A 21,048-nucleotide genomic window follows, 5' to 3' on the forward strand; every position below is an offset into this window, starting at 1 on the left:
CTTTCTTTTCTTTTCTTTTCTCTTCTTTTCTTTTCTTTACTTTTCTCTTCTTTTCTTTTCTTTACTTTTCTCTTCTCTTCTTTTCTTCTTTTCTCTTCTTTTCTTTTCTCTTCTCTTCTTTTCTTTTCTTTTCCTTACTTCTCCCTTCCTTTCTCTGCCTCTGTCTCTCTTTCTTCCTTTCTTTAAAAACAAGCAAACCCTTACCTTCTGTCTTAGAATCATTACTAAGTATCAGTTCCAAAGCAGAAGGGTGGTAAGGACTAGGCAATTGGGGTTAAGTGACTTGCCCAGGGTCACATAGCTAGGAAGTGTCTGAGTCCAGATTTAATCTCAGGGCCTTCCCTTTCTAGGGTTGTCTCTCAATTCACTAAGCCACCAAGTAATCCCTGAAAGCTTTTCTTTATTTCATCCTCCTTTAAAGCTCTGAATTCTTTCCCCCTCCTCAATCTTGATTCAGAATTTCCTTTCATCCTTCATCATATTTAGAGCCCCATATTTTTAGAATTGCATTCTAAAAAATGTAATTGAGTATGATATTTTAAGGTTCAAGACATGCCCAGTTTCTTTTTCGATGTTTTTAGTAGTTCTATCACCTCTTCCCAAAATATTTACTGATTTGAAAAATAGTTACAAAGGGCTCACTATGCAAGGCACTGTGGGAAAAATAGTGATGACAGGAGTATAAGATCTTCCTTCTAGGAACTTAGAGGCAGCCTATCTATTACAGTAGAATTAGTGCTGAATATGGAGTCCCAGAACCGAGGTGGGTAAATTATTTAACTTCTTTGAACCCCAGTTTTCTTATATGTAATATTGGGAGTTGGATGAGATGACTTCAGAAGTTCCCACCACCTCTAGAAACTGGTATACAGTCCATAGATGTTCCCACCACCTCTAGAAACTGGTATACAGTCCATAGATGTTCCCACCACCTCTAGAAACTAGTATATTATCCGAGATGTCACTGATAGCTTTAGAAACAAATACAATAATAGAATTCTCATGGATCTGTGATCTCATAAAATTGAATGTTCCTTCAGTGATGCTTCTTGCAACCAATCTGTGTCTGCCTATCCTGCCTGACCTCTTGTCCATGAAATTCCAGAAATTGGCCAGGTGATGCACAAAACATGCTACAGATCTTCCTCAATTTTTTCTGCCAACAACCACACTAATTTTTCCTGACACACAAAGGTATCAGTGGAGTACTCCAGCTGGTCACCTGCTATCCTTTAGCCTTGCTGTGCATCTGGCCCAGATTTCCTTCTGATTTTCTGTTTCCCCAGTAACATCTTTTACTTCTGTTTTCTTTAAAGGTCTTTATTGGTGATATGTTGTGACCTGCTCACATGTATCACATTTCCTTTCCCATTGTGTTCTCTATGGCTTTCATTTTTAGTTCTTCAGAGACAATTGTAGTCCATGCCTCAGGATCTTATAGTGCCATCTTTGTTTAGGGTATGGCAGGTAGACCAAGTTGAATGTGGGAGAAGATTGGCATAAAGGAAGATTGAGATTATTGAGCTGTAAAGGAAAGATATTTTGGGTATGGTGAAGGACTTTGAATTCAAGGTAAGATGTGGCTTTATTCTTTAGGCTGCAGGGAACAGAATATTCTTAATCAAGAGTATGGCATAATAAAAGTGGTGTTTCAGGAAGATTAATCTGGCAGTGATGTATAAAATGGTTTAGCACTGGGTGTGGGGGGGAATTAGAAATAAGATAATTCATATCTGCCACAGGATAATTGTGAGGTAATAAAGGCCTGAGTTGGTGAGATGATGATGAGGATTGGGAGGAAGGGATGGATTCCAAAAACATAAATGAAGATTGACAGGGGCTGATGACTAATTGGTCATTGGGATCAAGGGAGATGACTTTGAAGTTTCAGGTCTAGGTGACTAGCAGACTATCATCAGAAATAATTAAGAGAAGAGAAGGAGCTGGTCAAAGGAGAGCAGAGACAGAACAGAAGATGATGCCATGCAGAGTGGTGAAGTGGATGGAGAGAGGGCCTTGGAATTAAGAAAACTTGTGTTCAAATTCTACCTCTGACACATCTTAGGTGACAACTGTGTGACAGCTCCTATCTTTATGGTGGAGGCTGCATGCCAAATACACCATCTTCCTACTAATGATCAAAGATAGGCCAGGACACTGTTAGATCCTAGCTGGCTACAAGAAAGACTATTTTTTGATAGGGCCAAAAAAAGGAGAGGTAGAGCCTAGGGGGAAAAATAAATACTGCTCCCTTAGAGACCAAGGAGGGTAATAAGAGAGAGCCATGGCTTGGGTTGAAAGTTGAAATCAAAGTAACTTCAGTGGCAGTGTGATTTAAAGATAAGAATATTTTTAAGGTTTCCAAAGGGTTTGATGTATGTTATCTCATTTGAACCTCACAACAGACCTGTCAAATATGAGCTATCATTATTCCCGTTTTATACATATTATCTCATTTTGTCATCCCAACAACCTTAAGAAGTAGGTGCTATTATTACCCCCATTTTATAGATATAGAAACTGACACTGAGAAAGCTTATATAATTTGCCCAGGTTTACATAGCTAATAAATGTCTGAGGCAGGATTTGAATTTGTCTTCCTAACTCCAAATTAAGCAAAAGATATGACATATTATCTAGAATGCTATATCTGAGCTAATTAACCTTTTGGAACCTCAGTTTCTCATCAATAAAATGGGAATAATAGCATCCACCTCATAGATTAGTTGAGGATTAAATGAGGTCACAAAGTCTTTGTAAAACTTGAAATGAGAGATGAGCTGTGGAGTCATTTTTCAGGTATATCTGACTCTTTGTAACCCCATTTGGGGTTTTCTTGGCAAAGACACTGGAATGATTTGCCATTTCCTTCTCTGGCTCACTTTACAAATGAGGAAACTGAAACAAATGGGGTTAAATGATTTGTCTAGGGTCACACAGCTAGTAAGTATCTAAGGCCAGATTTGAACTCAGAAAGATGAGTCTTCCTGACCCCATGCCCAGCATTTTCTCCAAAAGGAAAAATTGTACTTGTGAAGTTAAAGGAAATAAATGGATAACTGCATCTGAAAGCTTTATTGCTCTTTACTCAATCACATAGAGTTCTCTATGAATATTAGATTTAATTTCTCATATCTTCATTGAACCCAAATGTTTCTGATTTACAAAATAATGTTCTAGATACAATCTACTTTTAGATTTCTGTTTCTAAAACCTTTTACAATCTTAGAAGTATAAGATTTTACAAATGCACTTACTCATGTTCGAATAGCTACCACGTATATATGTGTATATTTATGTACTATTTATTTCCATTTAAAATAAATTAAATAGGGCCAATATACCACCAATGAAGAGGAAATCAAGGCAATTGTTAGGAGTTATTTTGCCCAATTATATGGCAACAAATTTAACTATAAGTAAAATGGAAGAATACTTACAAAACTATAAATTGCCTAGACTCTCAGAGGAGGAAAAAGAATATTTAAATAAACCTACTTTAGATGAACACGATGAATGCTAGATATTTATTAATTTTTAATATTATAATTTAAAGGTATAACAAAGAAATAGGCATGTTGATTTGAGAACTAAGTGACAAACAATTAACAGTGCCTGAATGGTATGATTCTTTTATAGTTCATATCATGAACTAGACACTCTGTACAAAAGTTCTGTGAGGAGCTGACCTACTGAGTCTTTATGGAGGGGGAAGAGCTATAGAAGAAGGGAAGGGAGAAGTCCATGACCCTGAGTATGGCATTCAGTAAGAAATCACTGACTATTCTGTTGGAGGGCATCACTAAATGCTTGCTTTCCCGTGATGGAAATCTCTCTGAATATAGGTCGAAAGCATTCTCTGTATTATAAAACTTATGGAAGAATTCTGGAAGACACTCTTCCCAAAGCTGGTGAATTCTGAATGATCACAAAATGGAAATTAAAAACAACAACTACAACACTTGGGAAAAATAGTTCTGGTCATTGGAAATGGCTTGGAGTTTCAATGGGCTTAAGATCAATTAATCACTCCTCCCCTTTAAATGAACTGAAAGCCAGACTCAGATTGAAAAAGTGAATCTATTGGGCTGGCAAAATGGAAATCCTTTTGCTACTGGGAAGATGAAGCCAAGAAGTAGCTGAGTTGTGATGACAAAATGAGATTTATGTAAAATACTTTGCATTCTCAAAAGTGCTATATAATATTAGATGCTACTATTAATTAAAATAACTTAGAATTAAGATTTCAAGTTTCATCAAAAAAGAGAAATTGTCTTAAGGGAATGGGAAGGAAACAGTGGTAAGAATACTGGACATAGGTTCAGATCCATGGACAAGATAGTAGGCATGAAGTCAGCAAGACCTGAGTTCATTTAATTAATTTAGAATATTTTTCCATGGTTACATCATTCATGTTCTTTTCCTCCTCCCCCCTCTCCTTTCTCCCAAAGCCAATGAGCAATTTCACTGGGTTATACATGTATCATTGTTCAAAACCCATTTCCATATTATTCATATTTGCAGTAGAGTGATCTTTTTTTTTTTAAAACCCTTTAACTTCGGTGTATTGTCTCATAGGTGGAAGAGTGGTAAGGGTGGGCAATGGGGGTCAAGTGACTTGCCCAGGGTCACACAGCTGGGAAGTGTCTGAGGCCGGCTTTGAACCTAGGACCTCCCGTCTCTAGGCCTGGCTCTCACTCCACTGAGCTACCCAGCTGCCCCCAGTAGAGTGATCTTTTAACACCAAAACCCTAATCATATCCCTATCACACTACATGGCCAATCATATATTTTTCTAATGCATTTCTGCTCCCATAGTTCTTTCTCTGGATGTGTGTGTGGATAGTGTTCTTTCTCATAAGTCCCTCAGAATTGTCCTAGGTTGCACATCTAGTAAACGTGTCATTGCATTGCTGCTAGTGGAGTCATTGCATTGCTGCTAGTGGAGAAGTCCATTACATTCCATTGGGCCACAATGTATTAGTCTCTGTGTATAATGTTCTCTTGGTTCTGCTCCTTTCACTCTGCATCAATTCCTAGAGGTCGTTCCAGTTCACATAGAATTCCTCCAGTTCATTATTCCTTATAGCACAAAAGACCTGAGTTCAAATCCAGATTCAGACATTTATTAGATGTGCAACCTAGGCAAATCCCTCTACCTCTGTTTACCTCAGTTTTGTATAATTGGATAATAACAGCCCCTACCTCCCTGAGTTGTGAAGACCAAATAAGATAACAATTGTAAAGCACTTAGCACAGTGGACAGAGCATAGTAAATTAGCTATTATTATTATTATTATTATTATAATTAGCGATTCCTATTAATGTGACAGTGAGCAGGTAACACATACTGTTTCCTCACTGGCAAAATAAGGGAGATGGGTGAGAAGAGCTGTATTTTCCAGAGTATTTTCAATACTTCCAGAAAGTATTTTCCAATTTTAGCTCTATGATGGTAGGTAGTGTGATTATTATAAATAACTCACTTAATCATAAATAATTTACTTGTTATTTAATTAGAATAATTGTTATTATCAATAATAATAATGGTTTTTCTAAATAATGCAAATGGTTAGTAGTAAACACAGTTCATACAAAGTAAACAAGACAGAGAGAAATGAACTATGGGTAAAAACAGGCTTTCCAGGTCCCAGGGTATTAAAGAGTTCCATGATTAGTGAAAGAGAAAACCGAAAGGTCAGTAGAGATAAGAAACTGCTTTCCTCATCTAGTGATCTGGGAAAGGCCCACTGAGACAAAGGATAGCTACACAGGAGAAGTCCAGAATGGCTTGCATTCAAGGAATATGATCTGGGGAAAATCATACCCAGAGATAAGACTAAGAACTTTGGAGAAGGGAGTAGACCTCAGTCATCAGGCTTTTAATTGGCTCTTGGGTTAACTCTTTTTCTCATTCTCAGACTGAAATGCTTTTCTCTGTAAGCCCTTCTGGCCTTTGGTACCATACCTTGATATCTCCCCCTGAGCCAAACTAGAGTTTGTTCTCAGGATCCCAGACCTCTGAGAACTGAAAAAAAAACATTTTTGAAAAAAATTTGAAATTTTTGGGAAAAAATTTTAATTCTAAAGAAGGAAAACAATACATCTGTTTACGAGATAGTACTTGAGAATTCCAGCTAGCAACAACACAGTGGAGACCCACAAATGTGGTACCAAAAAAATTTATTTCTTATCAGTGGCACCAACTCAGGTGACTATTGAGTGCCTTTGTTTACCCTAATGAATTTAGGAAAATAGACTCAGCAAAGTTTTTCTTTATTTTAAACTTCACTCATCTTGAGTTTCTGTATAATCATGAGGGAGCATTCTGTTCTTGATAGATAGATCGAATTGAAATCCTGGGAAAGAGAGTGGAAATCCAAGAGAGATAGGCACAGGGTTGTGTGCGGGAGCTTGTCCCTTTTTGCTTCCCAAGTGGTAGATCCAAAAGTCACTGGGATGAAAATGAAAAGGGTATGTTCAGTCAACTAATTAATCAATAAAAAAGGATTTATTAAGCATCTATCTGCTATATTAAGGCAAGTAGATGGCAGGATGGGTAGAACACCAGGCTTAGAGTCAAATCAGAGAGATCTGAGTTCAGATTTGGCTTCAGATATAAGCTTTGTGACCTTGGGCAAGTCACTTCACCTTGTTTGTCTCAGTTTCTTCATCTATAAAACCAGCTGGAGAAGGAAATGGCAAAATTCTCCATATCTTTGCCAAGAAAACCCAAATGGGGTCATGAAGAGTCAGAAGAGTCAGACAAAACAGAAATGAATGAATAGCCACAACAACCTACTATGTGCCAGGCACTGTGCTAAGCCCTGGGAAGATAAAGACAAAAAATATTGACTTAAATCATACTTCCTTGTCTGTGATCTTGAGCAAATTTCTTCAAAAGTTAAAGTTGTAAAGAAACTTAGAGATTGTAGCCCAATCTGTTCATTTTACAGATGATGAAACTGAAATCCAGAAAGATTAAGTGATTTGGTCAAAATTGCAAGTAAGTGGTAGAGTCGGGATCTGAATCCAAGCCCTATAACTAACTGCACCTGAGGTTGTATGCTCCCTGAGCAAAGGGACTATCTTTTGCTTCTTTTTGTATCCCAAGAACTTAATACATGATCTGGTACATAGTAGGTACTTCCTATAGTCCTTGGTTTCCTCATATGTTAAAATGAAGGTCTTAGTGGATGATCTCTGAGATCCTTAAGGCTCTGATATCCTCATATAGTCTAAGTTTATGTCTGAGAGTCCTATATTCTGGTTAAAGCAAGAGAAGTAGTCCAGCCAGGCTGTGGAGAGAGGAAAAGGAAATGGAAGGGAATAAGCATTTATAAAGGTGCCTACTGTGTGCTGGGCACTTTTACATATATGACCTCATTTGAAACTCACAATTATATTATTTCTGTAGCTCGTTCTGTCAGCATAAAACTGATCTTGTACTCTTAATAATATGGTAGATCAAATTTAAAATTCTAAACAAAGTAGATTTTATGTTTATTTAAGTTTAGTTTAAACTGTTACAGCAAACACATCCCAAGTCTAACATCATGATAGTGATGACAATATAAATAGTGATTATAATATAAGTGTTCAATTTTTCCAAAATACAATGGAAACCAGTCCACTAATATTTTTTCTGTCATGTTCCTATATAAGAGAAGATGCTATTATTATTTCCATTTTATAGATTACCACTTAGCTGCCCAAAGGCAGCAGCTGTTGCCAGTAGTCCCAAGGAGTAAAACACCCTTTTCCAGACAGGGTATATCTGCAACCAGCGTGTCATAGAAATTTCACTGCTGGTATTTAGAAAATAACTCTTCCTCCCCCTTTCCCTGGACAGAAAGTTAAAAAAAAAAAATGCTTGGAGGAAGGAGAGAAAAGGAGACAGGTAAAACCTAGTCACAGTGAAACTGCATAGCTACACTACACATCAGTGCTTGAGTGTTCCTGATTGTAGGATTAAATTTTTAATCCACCTGGGTCTGACCACTGGGCTTTGGTAGGTTTTTGGACCAAAGGACAGTAATGAATCGGTCTCAAGGTCAGTGAAAGCTGAATTATTTAAGAATGCTTTATGGGGCAGTTGGGTAGCTCAGTGGATTGAGAGTCAGGCCTAGAGATGGGACGTCCTAGGTTCAAATCTGGCCTCAGACACTTCCCAGCTGTGTGACCCTGGGCAAGTCACTTGACCCCCATTGCCTACCCTTACCACTCTTCCACCTAGGAGCCAATACACAGAAGTTAAGGGTTTAAAAAAAAAAAAGAATATTTTATGCCTCTTTCCTTCTTGGTCATGTCTAGAAGATCTCTATAGCTGGAGGCCCTGGGATCCTAGCATTTGGGTTCTTTTTATCACAGGATCTCACAGAGTAACCTGCCAAATCACTTCCCAGGGACAGAGGAAAGATCCCTCCAGAGATAAAATCTGCTAATTCCCTTCTATTGGTTTTCAAGAACACAACATGTCCTCTGAGGTTAGGATAAAGGAAAAGAAAAAAAGGAACATGGCAGAAAAATATTAGTGAGGTGGTTTCAATTATTCTTTTTCTTGAATTTAAAAAAATTTTAAAAATTGAATATCATCATTACCATTTTGATGAGACATTATTAGACTTGTGATGTTTTTGTTGTAACAGTTTCAATTAAGCTTAACTAAACACAAAATCATTGTTTAGAATTTTATATTTGATCTGCCATATTAATAGGAGTACAGGATCAGTTTTATGCTAAGACAGAATGAGCTACAGAAATAACATAATCTTTTGGTGTCATATCTAATCTACTTCTTAAAAATGTAGCCATTTTTGTGTTTATATCACCTACTTTCCCAAACATATTTTTCCATCCTTTCCCTTTCCCAGATATATCTTTGTAGCACTTTTTTTTAAAAAAAAAAAAAGCTTTTCACCAAAACTAACCAATAAATTGAATGAGCCTAATTTTGTACATACATGGCTTCACATCCATAATCCCTAGACTCTACAAATATGGGAGTGAGGTTTTCTTTTCCTTTTTTTTCCCCCTTACATCTTCTTGTGCTTTCTTATACTTACATGACATCTTGATTTTCTTTTGTTCTTTCAACTAATATTTTTTTAGTCTTTGGATGGTTTATTTTCCTAGTTGTGCTTTTTTTTTTTTTCACTCAGCCTCAATTCACGAATCTTTTCTTGCTTCTCTGTGTTTCTCATATTTGACATGTCTTAATAGAGACATAATGTCTCATTGCATTTATATACCTCAAGTTATTTAGACATTCCCCAATCACTGAATATCTACTTTGCCTTGAATGACTTACTACTATAAAAAAGTCCTATTTTAGACATTTTTGTGTGTATGGCATCTTTCTGTCCCCCTTTAAATTACTTGGGATATACTTAGTGATTGGAGCTCTTCCTCAATGAATATAGAATTTTTTGGGTCATCTTCTTAGTATATTTCCCAACTTTTGACCATTTCACAGATTTTTATTATTATTTGTTATTCAGTCATGTCTGACTCTTTGTGACCCCATTTGGAGTTTTCTTAGCAAAGATACTGGAGTGGTTTGCCATTTCCTTCTCCAGCTCATTTTACAGATGAAGCAACTGAGGCAAACAGAGTTAAATGACTTGCCCAAAGTCAAACACCTAAGTGTCTGAGGTCAAATTTGAACTCAGATCTTCCTGACTCCCAACAGTAGCAGTTTCCCTACCCTTAGATCAAGCCTACATCTGACTCTTCACGGCTTTTATTGGTTGTTCCTAGCTCTGCTTTCTGGGACCAAGTAGAAAAAAATCAGATCTTAAGCATCAAAATGAGTGAGTAATATTAGTTAATTTCCAAGGTGTCTGATACATCCATAGTCCCGTGTCCTGTGTTCTTTTCCATGGCTTTTACAGCTGTAGAGGAAACCCTTTTCATAGTGGCTTCCTTTGACCCCTGCTGCTATTCAGCTGGCTGGATTGTTGACATTCCTCTCTAGCTGACTACAGAATGAATGCCCTCTTTGAAGACAGTGTATGAGATGACTTGTGAGATATATGCACAGGGGTTTTTTTTTTTAATTGGCTCAGAATAAATAGCTCCTACTTGTTTCATCGGCATCCCCTTCTTTACCATCCTTTCTAAAATAACTTTGTCTTGACATATTTTCGAACAGTTGGAGGGGGGTGTTTTTCTCTCATTAACAAACCAATAAATTGCATAGACTGGGTAAGAATCTGTGGGTTAAGCTAGTGACTTACTAACAGAGGGTAGAGTGATTCCTCTGGCAGTCTGTCACCCCAGAAAATAGAGGAGGCATCAGAATTATTCAAGGCATACCTAAGAATAGTTCTTGGTACATTGTGCTCTCAAAGGGACATTTTCCATGATTTTGCCTAATAATGGATCTGAAAACCATACTTTTAAATGAGTTTTAAACCAAACAAAACCTCTTAGAATGTCACAGAAACATTTGTTTTCTGGGATGCTACTTATTTTCATATACCAAGTGTCCTGAGAGGTCCTCGAAACAACATATAGCTTGTCTTCATAGAATTCTGAATCTTTTTTCTAAAAGTTACAGTAGTATCCTTGCTTTGGAATGTCAAGCACATTCATCTGTACTTTTTGTGCTTTTGATTAAAAAAAAACCAACAAACTTGATGTCTAAGCTACTTTAAAAAATATATCTTTTTGAATTAAAATCTGGCCTCAGGTATGAGCTGTGATGCCTTGGACAAGTCATTTAACCCTATTTGCCTCATTTTCTTTGTCTGTAAAATGAGCTAGATAAGGAAATGGTAAACCACTCTGTTATCTTTGCCAAGAAAAGCCCAGATAGGGTCATGAAGAGTTGAAATGACTGAATTTAAAAAGTACTAAGCTAAATCTTAAACTCAACTTTTGGTTCACTCTCATTTCTTTTTTTCCCCCTTTTTAAAGCTCAATTTTATTTTATTTTTAGTTCTGAGTCCCCTTACCCTTCTCCTCAATTGAGAGAGAAAGAAAAAGAAAACTTATATACATGTATAACTGAGCAAAACAATTCCCTCCACAAACTTTAACAAGGCCAAAAAAATTCTTCATTGTGCCTAAGTCCATCAGTGATGGGTCTTTTGCCTTGAGTCTCTCTCCATTCCACTCCATTTAGCAACTAAAGTGATATTTCTTTTTTTTTTCCTTTTTTTAAAATTTAGAATATTTTTCCATGGTTACATGATTCATGATCCACCTCCCCTTCGCCCCCCACTTTTTCCTCCTCCCTCCTAAATCCAACAAGCAGTTACACTGGGTTATACATGTATCATTGTTCAAAACCTATTTCCATGTTATTCATATCTGCAGTAGAGTGATCCTTTAACATCAAAACCCTGGTCATATCCCTGATACACTACATGACTGATCACATTTCACTCTGATTTCTTAAAAGAGGATGGTGGTTAATATGTTTTCAAAGTGGCCATGTCTTTGGTAATTTCTACTTTATTACATTGAAATTTGATACTTAGTGATTATAATTTCAGAAAGGTTATGGATCAATTTACTTTCTTAAAAGTAAATGTAGGTGTAAAATCCATATCAGATTGCTTGCCATCTCAGGGAGGGGAGAAGGGAATGAGGAAGAGAGGAGGGGGATTTGGCTCAAAAAATTAAAAAACAACAAAGGTTAAAAATAATCATCTCGTTGGACATGTGAATAGAAGTGCACTTTATTACAAGTCTTCAGAATCTCTACTCTTAAATTAGAATAATCACACAAAAATAAAGGAAGATTTGATAAGATTAGAAGACTATTTCTTTGCTTTCAGGTCAGAGGAGTAGTTTGCATAAATACTCAGAGGGATAGCCTATAGTTCTAGGTAACCTCTAGGGCAGTGATGGTGAACCTTTTAGAGGGGTGGGTAATGTGAGAAATGCCCTCAGGCACCCATGGAGATGGGGTGGGGAGCAGCCCAGCCCCTTGTTCCTCTGACTTTCTAGTAACAAACTCTGGTGAACTCTGTGCTGGAGTGAGGATGCATGTCCACAGAGAGGTGATCTGAGTGCCCCCTCTGGCACGTGTGCCACAGGTTCACCACCCTGGTTCTAGAGTCTCCTGCAGCCTAGAAAAAAAAATCTGAAGCAACAACTCTGTTGTGGCTACTTGCTTGTAACCTAAAATGAATAGCCTTACCTGGTAACATTCTAGGGGCAAAGTGTGGGCAGGATTGAACTGATTATTCATATTACCAAGCATTCTTTGCCATCAAGCCCTAAAGGAAGGGAATAAACATTTATAAATGTGCCAGACTATGTGCTAAGTGCTTTATAAATTTGATAAAATATTATTACAATGTGATATTACATATATATGTTGCATGTCTGTAAATATATACATACACACATATTATCACCATTCTGAGTTAGATATTATCTCTATTTCACAGTTGAGGAAACTGAGGCAATATAGAGATTAGGGACCTTGCCCTAGGGTCATACTGTGGACCTGAGGTCAAATTTGTACTCAGGGCCTCCTGATTCTACACCTAATACCTTATCTTTGGTGCCCCCTATCTGCTTATCTTTACATTTCTTCTCCCTATTTTCAAAGGGGAATGAAAAAAATTCTCTTGAATCCATCAAAATTTCAGTTTGGAAAATGAAAGTAAGAAAGGATTGAGAAGAAGTCCCCTCTACTCTCTGGGCTTGAGGAAGCCATATTCTCCAGCAGGTTGGGTGGTAGTGGTTATTTTAGTAGGGAAATGCCTCATTAACATTCTGGGGAGGAAAGTTTCTCTCCAAATACACATTGGCATCAGCTCTACGATGTATCTCCTGAGAGCCTTGCCTGGGTCACAGCGATGTTCAGGGACTTACTTATTCAATGTCAAATGATCAAGACCAGCTCTGTTATCCATTCTACCTACCTCTTCCATAGCACAGAGCAGAGAACTTTTTGTCAACTTCTTTTTTCTTCCATTTCATTGTTTTTTGAATTTATTATTTTTTGAATTCTAAAAATTTATTTATTTTCCTTTCCATTCCATCCCCCACCCATTGCCAGAAAACAACAATCAACAGGATCTTTCCCATCGGATCTGCAGAGTCAAGCAAAACAAATTCCTTCATTGTCCCTGGCCTTGACCTTGCTTTAAGTCTTTTTGAGTCTTTTGCATCCCAGTGTCTGCTTGCCCTTGGCAACGATCTGCAGAGACAGTCACCTACATTCAGGCTGCCACCACCTTCAGCCCACTAGCAGAACTGTTAGAAGTTACAAATAGAATCAGCAGATGCTGTGTCTGAAGGAAGGGGTCAAAAAGGGACAGACAGTCCACATTTTATAAATATGTTTGTTATTTCTGGGGCACGACTGAGAAAAGGATTCAGAAGCATCACTTTTTATTACTGCTCAGACTTATGAATTCCTTGGTGCATAGGGAATTCTCAGTGAGGGAAATCTCACTACCAATACCTAACTGGCAACTTAAATTCTTAGAAACAAGGGCAGCTGGGTGACACAGTGAAGAGAGTACCCAGGCAGGAGTCAGAAATATTAGTCTTCCTGAGTTCAAATCTAGGCTCGGACACTTACTAGTTGCTCAGTGACCCTGGGCAAGTCATTTAAACCTATTTGCCTCAGTTTCCTCATTTTTAAAATGAGCTAGAGAAGGAAATGGCAAATCAAATTATGTCACAAAGAGTCAAACACAATTGAAATAAATCAGCTACTCTATTTTTATATAAAGTTGTAAAGATATGTATGTGTATTAGCAACTATGTATAGCTGTCATATAAATATATACACATATGTACATATCTATAAACTGGATTCTTGACTCTGAGATTGGATCATATCTGTTAATATGTAAGTCAATTAGTTATAAACATTTATTAAACATGTCCTATCTGCCATCTGTCAGGTGTTGTGTAAACATTGGAGAGAGAGAGAGACAGAGAGAGAGAAAGAAGAGAGAGAGAAGGGAGAGAGAGAGAGAAAGAAGAGAGAAAGAGAGAGGAAGGAGAGAGAAAGAAAGAGAGAGGAAGGAGTGAGAAAGAGGAAGAAGAAGAAGAAAGAGAGAGAGAGAGAGAAGACATTCCCTACTCTCAAAATCTAATGGAGGAGGCAATAAGCAAACAAATATTTACAAAGAAGTTATATACAAGTTAAATAGGAAAAAAAATTACATGAGGAAAGGCACTAGATTTAGGCGAGACTGGGAAAACTTTTCCTTAGAAGATATTATTTTACTTGGAGCAAAAGAAAGCCAAGGCAACTATGTGGCAAAATGGATAGGGCACCAGGTCTGGAGTCATGAAGACTTATTTATGTGACTCTGGGCAAGTTGCTTAACCTTATTTGTCTCAGTTTCCTCATCTGTAAAATGAGTTGGAAAAGGAAATGGCAAACCACTCCAGCCTCTGCCCCAAATCCCCCAAGAGTTGGATGTGATGGAAAATCAACTAAATAAAAAAGAAGCCAGGGAGGTCAGTAGGTAGAGATGAAGAGCATTCTAGACAAGCATGGAGCCTACATGTGTAGCTTATCAAGATAAATAAATTCTTTTTAGAAGAATGCTTACAGTTAAATTCACCATGATTGTATTGTATTCCTACTGGGCATCCAAATCCTAATAAATTCCTTACTGTGACCTTGAAGGAAATAAAAGGCAGAGCCTTTGCCCTCCAAGAACTGGCTATAAAATTGGGAAGAGAGCAATTCCTTGTTCTGGATCCTTCTTAGTCCTTTCCATGGGACAAAGTATTCTTATAAAAATGAGTCAACAGCATAGAGCACAGTAACCATTCTTTCCTTTGGCTCTTTTGCTTTTATGTTGAATTGAATAAATTGAATTTGAATACTTATTGAGAGGGAAAAAAATATTATTGTGTTTTCATTCTATTTTGTGTGTGGTGTTGGTATGTGTGTCTATTTTGTATGTGTGTGTATTTATGTATGTGTCTATGCTTTGTGTATATTGTGTGAATGCTTGTTTTGTGTGTATTAATGTGTGTATGTCTATGTTTTTTGGGTGTCAATATGTATGAGTTTATGCGTATAGGAGTAGTGCCTATGTGTACCTATGTTTTATGTGTGTCTGTGTCTTTGTGGATCTGTTTTAAGTGTGTGTGGGGGAGGGTTTTGGACTGGACCTATAGTCTCATCAGTGTAGGAAGCTCCTGATGAAGAAATTCCTTCTACAAATGCAAACCAATCAGGGCCTGCTTTGTAATTTATAAAGATTCTTGTGGGATACAGAGAGGTTAAATGATTTCTTCAGGATCACACAGCTTGAAATACTTAATAATACACTTTAATAATATTCATATGCCAAGAGAGGCCCAAAATTCTGGCTGACGATCTTCCCTTTATTGTTTTAAAAAACCCAACAAAAACAAATGGCAAACAACCAGGCAGGACTGTTCTAAACCTTGTCTTCTGCCTAGGAGGAACTCTGGTTTTTGTCCCCTGCACCACGTCAAGTGGAATGCGGCATTTGGGAGAGGGGCTGAGACGCTGGAATGTACTCCCATATGATGACAGCACACAGCTGTTCAGTCATCCTAAGGAATGTTAGAGGCCTCTCCCCCTTCTGTTCCTTTGTGATTCTTTCTTGGTACTCAACCAGGTGGCATCAATTGCCTTGTTTATCTTCCTGAGCTTACTAAGAACATTTTTGGTAGGTCACCAGCTTTGGGTTCATAGAATCATAGATTTAGAATTGGACAGGGTTTCCTGAAATCAACTTGCCTCATTCTCTCATTTAAAAATAAGGTAACAAGCTTCTAAAGCAAGGGCTTTTTCATTCAACTTGTGGTCCATGCATTAAAAAAAAATCAATAATTATATTCCAATATAATTTAGTTCCTTTTGTTAGCTTTTGTATTTTATTTTATGCATTTAAAAAATGTTCTGAGAGAGGATCCAGGGGCTTCACCAGAATTCTTTTAAAAAACAAAAACAAGGGGGCAGCTGGGTAGCTCAGTGGATTGAGAGCCAGGCCTAGAGACGGGAGGTCCTAGGTTCAAATCCGGCCTCAGACATTTCCCAGCTGTGTGACCCTGGGCAAGTCACTTGACCCCCATTGCCTACCCTTACCACTCTTCCACCTATAAGTTAATACACAGAAGTTAAGGGTTTAAAAAATTAAAAACAACAACAACAACAACAACAAAACACTTCACTTTCTGGTTTGGTGACAGCTCTGAAACAGAAGAGTAAGGGCTAGGCAAATTGGGTTAAATGACTTGCCCAGGGTCACACAACCAGGATGCATCTGAAGCTAGATTTGAACCCAGGACATCTTGTCTCTAGGGCTGGCTCTCAATCCACCAAACCGCCTAGTTGTGCCCAACCAGACTTCTGAAGAGGTCTTGTTCTGAATCCTTACTCTACTTTAGAGAATAAATGGTTTATCCAAAGTCAGAGGGATATTAAGCATCGGGCTGGAATTTGATCCCAGGTCTGCTGACCCCAAATCTAAACAACATCTTTCTGCTTAACAGGATCATGCTTTTCCTTTCACTCTTCTCCTATGTTTTAGGATTAAAGAGTAGAAAGGGCCTGCCAAGATCTTCTCAAAGAACCCTTTAATTTTAACACTAACAAAACTAAGGTCCAGACAAGTTTAGGTGATTTTTCCAATGTCCCAGAGGTTAATGACAAAGTTGAAATTTGAAGCCAGATTGTCTGACTACAAAATACAGGGTTCTTTCCCTAAAATTCTCATGAATCTTTTATCTATGCGCTGTTCCCAGACACTTTAATCTGAAGATTGTTTCTTTTATAATTAAAATTTTGAGAAAATTTCAATTTCTTCCAATACATATTTATATGCCCACTAGAAGATGCAAAGGTAAAGGTAGCACAGTCTTTACTCTCTGTAAATTTATCATCTATTAGAAGACAGAAGTCAAAATCTTGAGCGAATCAGAATCCAACCTATGCCATTAGGTAGAGAGTGCTATGAGAGTATGGAGAATGAGCACGTTCCATCTGGTGTAAAGGGTATCAGAGAAAGCTTAAAGAACAAGGTACCATTTGGACAAGGCCTTAAAGGTTGGGTGGATTTGGACAACTCTTAAGAGGGAAATCCAGGCATAGGATTTGGCATAAACAAAGGGAAGGAGGTGAGAAAGTTACAGGGCACATTTAGGGACCATGAATAAGGTACACAGAGGATGATGAGGAGATGAGGGGAGACAATTTTGTGAAGGTCTCTGATTAAGAAGCAAAAATTCTGCAAAATGGCAGAAAACAAATATTAAAAATTATAATGTGATTGACATATAATCTGAGGGGAAATTTTTTTAAATTAAAAAAAGGATAAAGACCTCCCTGTCAAAAAAAAAAAAAAAGATGATAAGGAGTTTGTCCTTTATTTTGTAGAAAATGGGAATTAGTCAAAGATTTTTGAGCAGGGGTTGTCCTGAACCAGGCTGATGGCTATTGGAATGGAAATCCAATCCAATCCATTAGGCATTTATTAAATACCTACCACAGGGCAGCTAGGAAGCATAATGGATAGATATAATGCCGGGCCTGGGGTCAGGAAGAACTGAGTTCAAATCCAGACTCAGACACTTGCTAACTGTGTAACCCTGGGCAAAACCCTTAACCCTATTTGCTTTAGTTTCCTTATCTATAAAATAAGCTAGAGAAGAAAATGGCAAACTACTCTAGTATCTCTGCCAAGAAGATCCCAAATAAAGTAACAGAGAGTCAGAGATGACTGAAATGAGTGAACAACAACCTGTGCCAGGCACTTTGTTAAGCCCTGGGAATACAATAAAAAGAAAGGCAATCTGTTCCCTTGAAAATGAGTACAGACAACACATAAAAGGAGGCAGGAAAATGGAATTAGAAGTAAGGGTTACCCAGAATGGGGGATCATCTTGTAACATGAAGTTGAAATAAAAAGCAGTAAGGGCATCAGAAGTAGAAAATGAGCCTCAAAGTCCAATTTCTGTCCTTTACAAAGGAAAGCATTGGGAGGACATTGATACTTTATCCTCTGGCTCTGTGATCAGAGGGAAGAGGAGGCTGAAGGATGTACTGCCAATCGATGCATTTTAGTCGGTTTACAGGGATGAGACTAGAGATGAGATTAGAGCTATACCTCAGAGGAGCACCTTCTGTGGGAGTTGACAAAACCAGGCTGGGCAGTAGATGCAAAACTGAGGTAAAAAGGAGATGGTACATGTAAGAAATACTTTAAAGTGGAACATATACAACTTGGCAGCTGATTACATGTGAGACTGCAGTCAAGAATGATGGAGTTGAGTCTGAGTGACTAGGAGAATAGGGGTGCTATTAATTGATTCCAGAAAGTCAGGAGGAAAATCTGTTTGGGGGCAATGGGAATGGAGATGATGAATTTAGCTTTAGATATGTTGAGTTTGAGGTATCAAAAAGAAATTGGAGTGGAGATATATAGTAGGCTTTTGGGAATGTGGGACTGGAACTCTGGAAGAAAATTCAGGGCTGGAAGTTTGACAGCTATCTGATTGACATTTGGACAAGGTTAAGGGAATGATATTCTAGATCTCAGATTTCATTACTGAGGGGAATTCTTGATGCAAAAACTCCCTGTCTGTGGTCACACATTTATTAACTTTTTTAAAAAACTTTACTTTCTGTCTTAGAATCAATACTACTGTGTAACCATTTGAAGGTACAAGAGCTGTGAGGACTAGTCAGTTGGGGTTTAAGTGACTTGTCCAGGGTCACACAGCTAGGAAGTGTCTGAGGCCAGATTTGATCCCAGGACCTCCCATCTCTAGACCTGGATCTCAATCCACTGAGTCACCTAGCTGCCCCTCACATTTACTATTTATAAGGTTATGATTTGGACACTTGTCTTGCTGATTCTCAGGTTTGTCTTCTATCCAGTGTATCAAGTCATTTATCTTCTAGAGGGATGGGAACCTTGGCATATGGAGATCAAATACATATGTATCAACATATATTTGGTTTGTTTGTTTCTCAGGAGCATAGCAGCTACAGACCATGAACCAACAGATGCACGGAAAACTTTTCCTTGTTTTGATGAGCCCAACAAAAAAGCAACTTACACAATATCTATCGTTCATCCAAAAGAATATGATGCACTTTCAAATATGCCATCACAGGTGAGTATGCAAAAAATAAAAATAAAAACTACTTATGAAGACAGTCTATGTACAAAGTAAGAGGGTTCTCTATCCTTATTGGCTTCTTCAACATTTCAATGGATTCATAGATTTGTAAATATTCCTTCTCTTAGTACAGATCTTGAATTAAATAACTAATGAGCCAAACAAAAGGCATTTATTAAGCCCTTACTCTGTGCCCAATACTCTGCTAAGTGCTGGGAATACAAATACAAACGTTAAGATCCTTACCTTAAGGAGATTATATTCTAATAGAGGAAGATGGTACATATAGAAGAATTCCTTCCTTCCTTCCTTCCTTCCTTCCTTCCTTCCTTCCTTCCTTCCTTCTTTCCTTCCTTCCTTCCTTTTAAAAAGTCTTACCTTCTGTCTTAGTGTTAATTCTGAGACAGAAGAGGGGTAAGTACTAGGCAATTGGGTTTAAGTGACTTGTCCAGGGTCAGACAATTTGGGAAGTGTCTGAGGCTAGATTTGAACATAAGTCCTTCCTACTCCAGCCCTGCCACTCTATCCACTGTGTGGAGAATAGCTGCTCCACTTATTGGGGTATTTCATGGAGGTGTGTTTTGGTTTGGAAAATAATAGAAATGGTGAGTGGAGTCATAGTATTGGAAATTGATACAGCCTTTCCAGCACCAATGGCACTAATGATTTTATTATAGTTTCAGAATTTTCAAAGCTTAATTAATATCAAAACTCATTCATTAAATTAGCAAAAATACTGCTATTTTGCAAGAAAGACAAACTATTGGAGGAATTCTAAATCTGATAGCATGATCTCAAGCTATTCTTCCTTGATTTTTAGCTCTGTGTGTGTGTGTGTGTGTGTGTAGGACAGAGTTGATCTGTAATTTCTTTGATCTAGGGAGTTCTTAGGTAAAGAATTTTACCTACCAATGTAAAGGGGAACCTTCTCTGCGACTTATAGTCTTAGTTGCTTAGTGCATTGAGAGATAAAGAGATTTATCTTAGCATCACAGAGCCAATATGCTCAGAGGCAGGATTTGAGCCCAGGTCTTCCTAAATCCCAGGCTAGCTCCTTAAACATTTTGCCATCCTGTTTTTCTATGTCTATAGAAAGAAAATAAAACACTTGATTCATTTACATTGCGGTCAAAATTGCATTTTCCCTCAAGAATCCATCTTCTTGGAATAGTCTAGTCTTTCAACAGTAATAGTGCTTATTCTTAATATAACAAATTGAAAAAAAAAATCTTTTTCTCCATAATCTTTTTTTTTTTAATTTTAAACCCTTAACTTCTGTGTATTGACTTATAGGTGGAAGATTGGCAAGGGTAGGCAATGGGGGTCAAGTGACTTGCCCAGAGTCACACAGCTGGGAAGTGTCTGAGGCCAGATCTGAACCTAGGACCTCCTGTCTCTAGGCCTGACTCTCAATCCACTGAGCTACCCAGCTGCCCCCTCTCCATAATCTTTTATTTATTACAATGTGAATTCTTTCCTTAAATTTGGATAAAGAATTTCTCACAAAAGAGAGTAAATGGGCAAATATTCATTTGGTTTAAGCACAGATGATAATATTAATGAATAAAATATTATTTTTCATTTTCTAAAGAGAACGGAGGTCTTGGATGACAAATGGATCAGAACAGTTTTCAATAAGTCGGTTCCAATGAGCACTTACCTGGTATGCTTTGCTGTTCATCAATTTGACTATGTGGAGAAAATTTCAGCTAAAGGAATTCCTGTAAGTCACATTTTTAATCTTTCAATGTTTAACATTTGTGCTTTGGGTCAGAATTCTCCAACTTTTTCCTCCCTTTCACTGCTTTCTTTCCTTCAGAGCTGGCTTTGCACAGAGAGTCAGGAAATCTGGCTCCACAATGTCTACGAGTTTAGTGCCATGACAAACCCTCAAAGTTTAATTATAAGAAGCACAGTCTACAACTTCTCAGTCTTACACATAAATCAACAAATCAA

General features: G+C 37.6%; 1 protein-coding gene across 1 annotated transcript in view; it reads left to right on the forward strand.

Moving 5' to 3' along the window:
• Positions 1–21,048, forward strand: part of LOC123252257 (glutamyl aminopeptidase) — a 117,658-nt gene that overhangs the window by 13,408 nt on the left and 83,202 nt on the right. The window contains exons 2-3 of the mRNA XM_044681646.1: positions 18,945–19,086; positions 20,684–20,815. Coding sequence (XP_044537581.1) covers positions 18,945–19,086; positions 20,684–20,815 — 274 coding nt within the window. The remainder of the gene's footprint in view (positions 1–18,944; positions 19,087–20,683; positions 20,816–21,048) is intronic.

Source organism: Gracilinanus agilis, chromosome 6 (assembly GCF_016433145.1).
Source record: "Gracilinanus agilis isolate LMUSP501 chromosome 6, AgileGrace, whole genome shotgun sequence".
Taxonomy (NCBI): domain Eukaryota; kingdom Metazoa; phylum Chordata; class Mammalia; order Didelphimorphia; family Didelphidae; genus Gracilinanus; species Gracilinanus agilis.